The sequence below is a fragment of the Bison bison genome, unplaced genomic scaffold (assembly GCF_000754665.1).
Source record: "Bison bison bison isolate TAMUID 2011002044 unplaced genomic scaffold, Bison_UMD1.0 scf7180017864279, whole genome shotgun sequence".
Classification (NCBI taxonomy): Eukaryota; Metazoa; Chordata; class Mammalia; order Artiodactyla; family Bovidae; genus Bison; species Bison bison.
The window spans coordinates 4223348-4234259 of NW_011494851.1; the positions used below are offsets into that span (position 1 = coordinate 4223348).

A 10912-nucleotide genomic window follows, 5' to 3' on the forward strand; every position below is an offset into this window, starting at 1 on the left:
CTGTTGTTCCATGCCCAGTTCTAACTGTTGCTTTCTGACTTGCATACAAATTTCTCAAGAGGCAGATCAGGTGGTCTGGTATTCCCATCTCTTTCAGAATTTATTTATTCACAGTTTATTGTGATCCACACAGTCAAAGGCTTTGGCATAGTCAATAAAGCAGAAATAGATGTTTTTCTGAAACTCTGTTGCTTTTGCCATGATTCTTAGTCCCTGGCAAACACTAATTTGTTTCCCTTTCTGTAATTTTGTCACTTCAAGAATGTCATATATTCATATAAATAGACACATACAAGATTTAACTTTTTGGACTGGCTTCTTTAAGTATTCAATTTCTTTTTTTTTGTTGAGAGGTATTACATGTCATGATGTACCTGAATTTATTTAACCATCACTTGTTGAAGGTTACCTAGGTTGTTTCAGCTTTTGACTATTAGGAATAAAGCTATAAACATTCATGCATAAATTTTTGTTTGAACACAACTCACTATTTGTCTGAGATAATGACAAGGAGTACCACTGCTGGGTTATATGGTAGTTGCATGCTTGCTTCTTTTGAGAAATTACCAAAGAGTTTTCCAGAGTGAATGTACCATTGTACATTCCCACAGGCATCGTATGAGTGATTCAGCTTCTCCTCATTCTTGCTAGAATTTGTTAGCCATCTCTTAAGTGTGTAGCAATATCTCATTGCAGTTTTAAGTTGTATTTCCTTAATTGCTAATGATATTGAGCATCTGTTCATGTGCTTATTTGCCATCTATATATTCCTTTTGGTCAAATGTATCTTCATGTTTTTTCTCCATTTTCTGAATGGATTGTTTGTTTTCTCACTGAGTCTTGATAGTTCTTTTTATATTCTAGACTCTAGTCATTTGATGTGTAGGTGCAAATATTTTTTCCAAGTGTGTAGTTTGTCTTTTCCTCCTCTTAACAGGAGAAGGCACCCCACTCCAGTACTCTTCCTGGGAAAATCCCATGGACAGAGGAGCCTGGTAGGCTGCAGTCCTTGGGGTCACTAAGAGTTGGACACGACTGAGCAACTTCACTTTCACGCACTGGAGAAGGAAATGGCAATCCACTCCAGTGTTCTTGCCTGCAGAACTCCAGGGACGGGGGAGCCTGGTAGGCTGGCATCTATGGGGTCGCACAGAGTTGGACATGACTGAAGTGACTTAGCAGCAGCAGCAGCAGCAACAGCAGGTTATATTACACAGAGAAAAATTAGAACATTGATGAAGTCCAATTCATTAATTTTTCTTCTTATGAAACATGCTTTCAGTGTCAAGTCTAAAGAACTTTACCTAGCCCTAGATGCCAAAGATTTCCTCCCATATTTTTTCCTAAAATTATCATCTTGTATATCAATTTGGAGACAATTGCCATCTAACTGAGTCTTTTAATATGTAAAGATGATTTCTCCTGCATCCTTGGAAGTTTTGGGACCGCCGGCCTCTTCAGTTCCAATTCCAGGATATATAAAACAAACCTGTGAGTCTCACCATGTTGTTGGGCCCTGAGGTCACTAGCCAGTCTGGGCTTTTCTTATATCTGTTTTATTTGTAATAACTAGGGGTCTAAGCTGTATTTAGTGAGAGAAATATGGAAAAGTGTACCCAGTCCATCTTAGAAGGTAACATTATGTATCCCTGATTGAATATTTAGAAACCTTTTTTTCTCCTACCTTTTCATCTGTTTTCGGTGAAGTTATCATCTCACTGATTACTCAGACTTAAAACTTGGACGTTGTATTCTGTTCCTTTTACTGTTGTGTCTCATATCCAGTCTTAGTTTCTGTAAATTCTATAAGTATAATCTCTTTAACATGTTTATTATTTCTAATATTATTTTCACTATTATATTTCAGGTTTTTAATTCTTCACACTTGGCCAGTTGCAATTCTTTCCTAGCTGATCTCTTTGCTTAAAGACTCTCCCCACTAGTTCATCTTACACAATAGTATCAGATAAAAATTTTAGAAAAGAGACTTTTCATTACAGGTCTTTCATGATTTAATGGATTTTAATGGACCCTTTATAACTACCAAAGCCAAACTCTTTAACCTAAAACTAATCACTTTTAATATATATTATATTATAAGACACTCAAGCTGAGCGTATGGAATTCTGTGGCTTCAAAGGGTTAAGTTCCTGGGAAATGAAAGGCAGCCAGGTCAGACTTGAAAAGAGATAGGAGAGTTGCTCTAGCTATATGCACAGTTGGACTCTTAGGAGTATGTAAGGCAAGTGGGATTTCCAAAAGCCCATAATGAATTTGAGTTTATTTGGGCTTGATGGTAGCTTACAGTGCTCTATGGCAGTCTATATTAGTCAGAGTTCTCTAGAGAAACATATATATTATGAGGAATTGGCTCACAGGCAATTATGGAGGCTGAGAAATCCCACAATATACCATTTGTTAGCTGGAGACCAAGAGAGTGCTGTCATTCTAGTCAAAGGCCTGAGAAATGCAATGCCAGTCTGAGGGCAGGAGAAAACCAATGCTCCAATTTAATCAGCCATGCAGAGAGAGAGAATTCACTCTTCCTCTATCCTTCTGCTCGGTTTAGGCCCTCAATGGATTGGATTATGCTCACCCATATTGGAGAGGGCAATGAGTCAGTCCACCCATTCAAATGCTAATGTCTTCTGAAAACATCCTCACAGAAGCCAGGAATATGTTTAAACAGATATCTGGGCACGTGGAATGGCACAGTCAAGTTGGCACAAAATATACCATCATATAAACTCAGATGAATAATACCAGACTTTAGTCAGGACAGTAGTGTCTGGTGTGCAGGTGTTAAAAGCCACGGGTACAAGGATTGTGTGCTCAGTTGTGCCTGACTCTTTGTGATCCCATGGATTATAGCTTGCCAGGTTGCTCTGTTCATGAAACTTTCCAGGCAAGAATACTGGAGTGGGTTGCCATTTCCTTCTCCAGGGGTCTTTCCAACCTAGGGATCAAACCCATGACTTTTGTGTCTCCTGCATTAGCATGTAGATTTTTTTACTACTGTGTCACCTTGGAAGCCATGAGTACAAGATTCCAATAATTTTATGGGTAGGTGACAAGGGCTATCATAGCTATTAGGACACCAGTCCAAATGGCTAAGTTTCTAAGAGAAACTTCAGCTTGAGAATGAAAATGTAGAAACCACAAATTACTAAAATAGAAATTGTTGTACAATACAGAATAGAGAAGCAGATTGGGAATTCAGTCACAAGAAGTATCAAGGAAAAGATATGATACAGATAGCATAGGGCAGAAATTCAGGATTCATCTCAGGTATACTGGATCTAAATTGGCAAGATGAATTTAGAACTTCACTAAAAAAATTTGTGGGGTCTGGTCAGCTAATAGGATGCCTCTTTTGATCTAGAGTGTCAGTCATTCTAGATAATCTAACAGGTAGTTCAGGCAAGTAACTGAGTTGGCTCACTAGAGGCAGTGTTTTAGCATTAATCATTTAAACTTAGTGTTAACTATCAAAAATAACTATTGTAAATTATGTTTTTTCCTTTTTAGAGATTAAAAAATAAGGATGACTCATTTGCAGGATCATTCTTAGTTCATGGATAATTTTGTGGCAGTGTCTCTTGTGGGCCCTATTGATAGTGAGTCTTTTAATGAAATGACTATTAATAAGTTTTAAATTCTTTAAAATATCTGGACAATGTCTAATAGCTGTATCATTCAATAACATATATTTCAAACTTGCATTTGAAAAATAACTTAAATATTGTTTGAAACAAATTCCTGGCTTTATTGAAAGACATTTTGAATTGCCAACAGGAATAGTGCTCCATATCTCTTGGTAAACCTGGAAACATTCTCTGCAATAAAGTCAACAATCAGGAAACAAGGGTATCTGAGAAGTCAAAAGCTATATCAAAAGATATATCAAAAATATCAGCTCACTAAAGCTTATTTAACTAAATAAGGAGGCTCAATACACCTTAATTGAAAGGCTATTTCATTTTTCCAATTTTAATATAGAAATTACTATAAAACATTTTAAAATAATTTTAAATTTTAAAATTTAACATTTTAAGATGAATTTGAAGAAGGTAGGAGAAAGAACAGAGAGAATAAAAGTGACAGCAAGAATTTGACTTGACATTGAAGTATGAAAATGAACAGATATGAGAGCTCAAAACTCCAATATTGGGGTTTATTTGGTGAAAGCATTAATATCTCTTCATTCCCTAAATGCTCTGAGGGCACTACAATATCCACTCTAAATTAGTGGATGTCCATAGTAATGTCAAAGAGGAGGTGGTAGGTTTGAGAAATATTTTTGTAAAAATATAACTTTAAAGAGAACTTTTCTGTTTTGTTAAAAAGATGAAATATAAACTCTTCAGGATCCCAGGGATGGGGGAGCCTGGTGGGCTGCCATCTATGGGGTCTCACAGAGTTGGACACAACTGAAGCGACTTAGCAGCAACAGTAGGAAATTTGCTTATTTAGAAAGACTTATTTCAAAGAACTGTCTCTGGTCAAGGTCTTATACTACTGAGACTATTGCAAGATATACTTTGCAGATAAAACATGTTTGTGGAGCTGAAGATTGGTTCTTGGTTGAGAAAGGACACTGTGGGAGACAACATACTTTGAAAAAATGTCCTCTAGAATTTACTTAAGAATTATTGGATAAAGTTGCTTAAAATGTGTTACAAATGAACATATGCAGCATCTCAGGATCAAGCCACATGAAAACGATGTGTTCTACTAACATGATTTATATCTAAGCATTAGCCAGTTGCTCACAAATGAGTGCAAGACCAGAGTTTCATTCTTCTTGTAAAACCCTTAATAGTGGGTCAGGATGATCATCCTTGTGTATGAATTTCTATTAGTTCTACATAATTTAGTTTTTACTTTAACCAATTATGATTTAGGATAAGTATTTAAAATATTTTTCATGCTTAATCAGTAGATGGTTAAGTATAGCAGTATGTACAAGGCATTTGTCCGCAGGAAATAATAATTACTTTTTAAAACAAGTTACAGTCATATTCTTAAGTATGCCCATTAAAGTCATGAACATTCAACTTTATAAGGCATTTTATTAAAAACCTCACTTCAGTTTATGAGGCTATTTTTCTGTTTTTACAAAAAATGATTCTGATTTTTCCTTCCAGAGCTTCCAGGAGAGAAACACAATATGGTCATCCTTGCAGCTGTGTACTTGGTACATCTAGCATTACATTTTCTTCTTAGCTCTTAGCTTAATAGTTTATGGAAGTGATAGTCAAGTGCATCATATTGTGAGATCGACTTGCTGGGTGATATATCACTTGCAATGCTTTACTTGTTTTTTCTTTCTTTGCATTAAAATTTTAATTACATGAACATAAGTATCATATGTATGTTCTGTTCTGATTTTTAAGCTGTGAAACAACAAGATCATGTAAGCATGACCTTATAATTTACAAAGGACATTATAAAAGAAAAATTGTGTTAACTAATTATAACTATTGAGGTTATCATCTCTATTTTTAAAAGAATATAATATTGTTTAAGCATAAAGCATAAGTGAATATAAATTTAGGGGTTTGGGAATGCATAAAGTCTTTTACCACTAAAGCCACCTGAGAGTTTTTTTTCAGAAAACTATTCTATCATGGGCAGGGGAAAACTATATGTTGTTCTCTAGGTTTTATGCTCATTGGTCAATTTGAAAATCCTCTGATCTAGTAAGTTTATAACTGATGGAGAAAATGTTGATCTCTCACTGAAGAATACATCATCAATACTGACTGTTAGTACCTAGGACAGTAGTTGCAAGTGTCATTTTCTTGGAATTCATGAGTAAGTGGGAAATTAAATTACATATTATGTTCACAGTTCTTAGTAATTAAGGCATTCTTTACCTCTTAAATCTGGGGATAACAATGTTTGCTACAACATATATGTGCCAAACTTGCCATCAGTCTTTCTCAATTGGGGTTCTGGAAGGGGATTAAGCTCAAAAATCCCAGGTGGCTTTTGTTTTGATGAAACTTTTATGCACCTAAAATATCATCCAGATGATTCAGAGTTTATGCATATCGTTATTCTACATGCACTCTTCTAAGCATAATAATATAGGAACACTGGATATTGTATTCAGCAATTCATTGTAGCTTAGAGCACTGATCAGTGATGTCTTTTTCCTCTGTGTTAGCAGCTTGTATGAAAATGAAATCCACAACCTTGACATACTTATCAGGTACTAGGCAACCCAACTAACCAGGCAGCAATAAGGTCAGGTTATTCAATAAGATGCTTTGACAGCAACCTTGGCTACCTAAATAAGCTTTCGTAAATCCCTAAGCCAGAGATCCATTTATGTGGTGACCAGTGAATATTCATAATCTCTTTAAGTAAGAACTGTCTTGAATGTGAGCTTTGTGTTAAGTCACTTCATTGTGATTTTGGAGGCCTAGCCCGGTTGACTTCTGAGTTTGATCCTGCACCTGTGAACGTCCAGTCAGTTTCATGAGACATCTAGCTTCTGATAAGAGGTGATGGGAGGAGAGAGAGGGAGTTTCTAGGCAACAGGTGGAGGCTAAGACAGTACCAAAGCACTGTGTGTACTTAAGTGTATTGCACTTACCAGTCACTACTCTTCATAAACCTGTAGGATGCACTGTAATAAATAAAACTACAGAGAAAAGCCATAAACCTAGAAAATGCCTTCAGAAAGTTCATTTTCCTGGGATCCTATTTAATGTTCTTAAAGTCTGGAGGAATACCAGGAATATAATGCTGTTTCTTAACTACATGAGCTCATGTTTTTAGCAGATGAGTTTCCAAAAATATGTCCTTGTTGGTGAATTCTCTACAAATTGGAGAACTGCTTTATTTCTCTGTGATTTTTTTTGAGGTCATCAGAGTTTGGATAAGCTATGTGAGAAGGAAGGCTCTACAACAGAGCATCTAATATAACCTGAGGGGAGTCACATTTCAACAACATGATGGCTTTTTATCCAGGAGAAGCATATTCAGGTTTTACTTTTTGATACTTTTGCTATTCCAGACAAATGAACACTTGGAGTGGATTTTTTTCCACAAACATTTAGTCCTTCCTGTAGGCTGGGGATACTTTTTTTCCCTTGATCATATTTGTTGTAGCAGAGAACTGATAGCCTAGCTTAGATGTGCCAGGCATTGGCTGTACTCCCATCAAGACCAGAGAAACACTGATTATCCTGGGAAGGGAGAATGTGTGTCCCTGTCTTTTAGAAGCCATCTTCCACAATATCGTCACATGACCAAGAACAAGAATTAGAGTATATACAGGAGTGAAACAAATGAAGTCCATTAAAGGCTTATCAAGAAATAAATTTGCTGTTAAGGAGATTTAAACTAAATTTCTGGAATTTGGGAGTCTAGATTCTTGAGACATCCAAAAGAACTTAGGGAGAAATCATGACCCACAGAAACAAGCCATAAGAGTTTGAGTTTAAGATTGTCTTGTTTTGCAAAGAAAACTTGGAACCCAATGTGACTCTTCTTGGGTACTATTAGATACTCTGTCATAGAGCCTTGCTTCTCACGTAGCTTATCCAACCTTTGATGATTTCAAAAACAAAACCACAGAGAAATAAAACAGCTCTCCAGCTTATAGAAAATTCACCACCAAGAATATATTTTTGGAAACTCATCTGCTAAAAACATGAGCTCACATAGTAAAGAAACAGCACTATTTGGCACCCTGATATTTGAGTTCACGCAAAGAAAACTTGGGACTTATATTTGGGACCATGATAGCTTTTTTTTTTAATCTATAATTAAGTAAAGTTTGATTTCAAGAACAAAGGAATGATATTATATTAAAAATTGATTAACACAGACCTTAATTACTTTAACAGTGGTTAAAAGTAATTACCATTATCTATTAAATGATAAAGAGAGCAGTATTGTTTTCAATTGCACAACAAAGCACCACACTCAAATTAAAAGATGAAAATTATTCTGCCCCATACATAAAAAGACTTACCTGAAAATCTAAATGAAGAAGAATCTATACATAATGACCCAGTTTTGCCGTTTAGCTTCTGACGTAAAATGGTTTCGATCTTATCTCGAAATTTTGCAGAAGTATTTGTATAATAAGATTTAAACTTAAGCACGATGTGTATTATCACCTTTCCTTTAGCTCGGCTGTAAAACAGAAAAAGACAAATTATACTTTATTATGGAGTCTCTATCATTTTTAGTGGAGTCATTCTATCCTTTGGTTATCAGAGTTCCTGGCAGTTTTCCAGTTCCTTTAAAGGGAGTGAAAATGGCACTTTGTTGGCATGGTGAACAGTAAAGAGAGACTGATTTAGACTCATGGGAATTGACTTTGTATTCTAGATCTACCATTTGCCAGTTCATTGACTATAGCAAGGAGCACTGTACTCCATACTGTTCATCTCTATAACGTGTGCATGATCAGTCGTTCAGTTGTGTCCGACTCTTTGTGACCCCATGGACTGTAGCATTTTCCAGTCAAGAATACTGGAGTGGGTAGCCGTTTCCTTCTCCATCTCTATAATGGGGATGATAATGCCATTTACTGGGTTATTGTAAACACCACATAAGATAATGTATATGGAGGTGTTTTGAAAAAATCTCAGAATGTTATGGGACAATTATTTACTAACATAAAGGTATCTATGTTTCATAAATGCACTATGGACCTTGTAGGAAGAGCCAATAGCAAATAATGAAATGAAATGTAACAGGTAAAGATGACAGAATCATTTATAGTTTTTTTTCTTCTTTATTGGTGGAGGCACAATTGCAAGACTGGGTCAAGTTCTCTTACTGTAAATGTGTGAAAAGTTTACTTTTCTTTGGGCAAAGCCAATCACAAATACAGATGGCCTAAGGTCTCTTTCTCACCCCAGCCTTAAAAAAACCCTATGGTGCTTTGTTTCAGGGAAGATAAAACAGTTCTGGCTTCTCTTCTCTGTTGCAAAAGACTTGAACATTGTCTCCCTTGTCTGTTCAGTTTTGTCCAGTGTAGTTTGTGCTTTGACAGCCCTGTGATGGGAACAATGTTGGCATGTTTATTGGAGGAATAACAGATCTGTGTGGATGTCAAGTGTTATATGAGGATGAGGGTATGAGATGAAGTCAGAGAGAAGCCAGGTCATATCAGGTAAGATGATATATATCCTTGAGATATTAGCTACTCCTGTGTCAGACATTCTGTACCTGGTTCTCTTATCTTATCCATTCTTTCTTATATTGAAATCATCATCTCGTTTAAAGTTGCTCTTTGGCTTTGTGCCTTCCAATGAAAAACAAATCCATTTAACCCTTACCTGATACTCTCCATGAGCTGGAACTCTTGGTTCTGGTTTAATAATTTCCCAGCAGACCTTGAATATATTTTTTACATTTGAAACTGCTAGTGGTTTTGAAGCCCTAGATTTAACCTTTTGATTATATACTATACAAAGACATTCTGTTAAATATAAGATATGAAGGCAAAGGAAAATTTTATTTTTTGTGCATTTCAGGCTGTTTTACATACCTTACTTGGACAACTTGGGATGTGACATACTGTCTTCTCAGTCTGGATCCATGAAATGTTTCATTTATCTGTTAGAAGTAATATGAACAATGACTTATTTTTTAATTTTCATTGTGGAGAACTTCAAATATATGTGAAAGTATAGAAAGAAAAATGAACCTGACGTACCCATCAGTCAGCTTCACCAAATATCAATGAATGACCAAATCAGTTTAATTTTACTACTACTCACATCCTAGGAATTAAATAATTACTTAATATCATCAAATACATAGTGTTCAAATTTCTCTGGATCTCATTTAAAAAAGAGATAGAATGTGTGTTAAACATGTATTTTTTTAAAATTACCCTTATACTGGCTCAACTAATTCATAAATATTCTTGAATCAATACATTGTGTGACAAAATGAGGCAAAAATATTTGCTTCCTTCCCAACAGTATGAAAGGAAAGAATATTTTTCTCTTATTTTGGAGAAGTAAATTCAAAGGTTCACCTGATAGAGTTTATCTTCCATGTTCAGACTTCTTGTGAACATCAATGCCACTAAACAGAAGTGTCCCCAGAAGGAGGAAATGTTTCTAATTTATTTTTGTACTATGGAAGCTCTTTCTTCATATCTGGACTGCAAACCATTTCCCCTGATCTTTCAGTTATGTGCTACTGGTAGGTTCAAAGCAGTATACGTGGAAATCGCTCAGAGAAATTTTATGCAAGAGTCATTTTCTCAGCTGTTCTAGATTTAACCTAATGGATAATTTATTGCAACAGGATCTTCACAGAGTACAGGACAAAATTTGCACTGTCCATAGTTTTTATTTTGGCAAAGATAATGCTTCAAAAACAGTCACTTATTATTGGAATTGCAGAGATTTAATATATCTTTTTTCTCTGGCTCCAAGAGTTGGAAGTATTTATTTATTCAATAATATCTACTGAAATAAAAATACAAATTAATTAGATAGATCCATACTTTCTAGGAGATTCAACAAAGGAGAGAGATAATAAGCACCAGATCAGATCAGATCAGTCGCTCAGTCGTGTCTGACTCTTTGCGATCCCATGAATCTCAGCACGCCAGGCCTCCCTGTCCATCACAAACTCCCGGAGTTCACTCAGACTCGCGTCCATCGAGTCAGTTATGCCATCCAGCCATCTCATCCTCTGTCGTCCCCTTCTCTCTTGCCCCCAATCCCTCCCAGCATCAGAGTCTTTTCCAATGAGTCAAGTCTTCACATGAGGTGGCCAAAGTACTGGAGTTTCAGCTTTAGCATCATTCCTTCCAAAGAAATCCCAGGGCTGATCTCCTTCAGAATGGACTGGTTGGATCTCCTTGCAGTCCAAGGGACTCTCAAGAATCTTCTCCAACACCACACTTCAAAAGCATCAATTC

At 36.0% G+C, this 10912-nt stretch overlaps 1 protein-coding gene across 1 annotated transcript in view; it reads right to left on the reverse strand.

The window, feature by feature from the left end:
• The window catches only part of LOC104995177 (transmembrane protease serine 11E-like), a 67218-nt gene that overhangs the window by 22751 nt on the left and 33555 nt on the right, over positions 1-10912 (reverse strand). The window contains exons 4-5 of the mRNA XM_010848906.1: positions 9521-9588; positions 7991-8154 (exon numbers count right to left, since the gene is read on the reverse strand). Of these exons, the coding sequence (XP_010847208.1) occupies positions 7991-8154; positions 9521-9588 (232 nt within the window). The remainder of the gene's footprint in view (positions 1-7990; positions 8155-9520; positions 9589-10912) is intronic.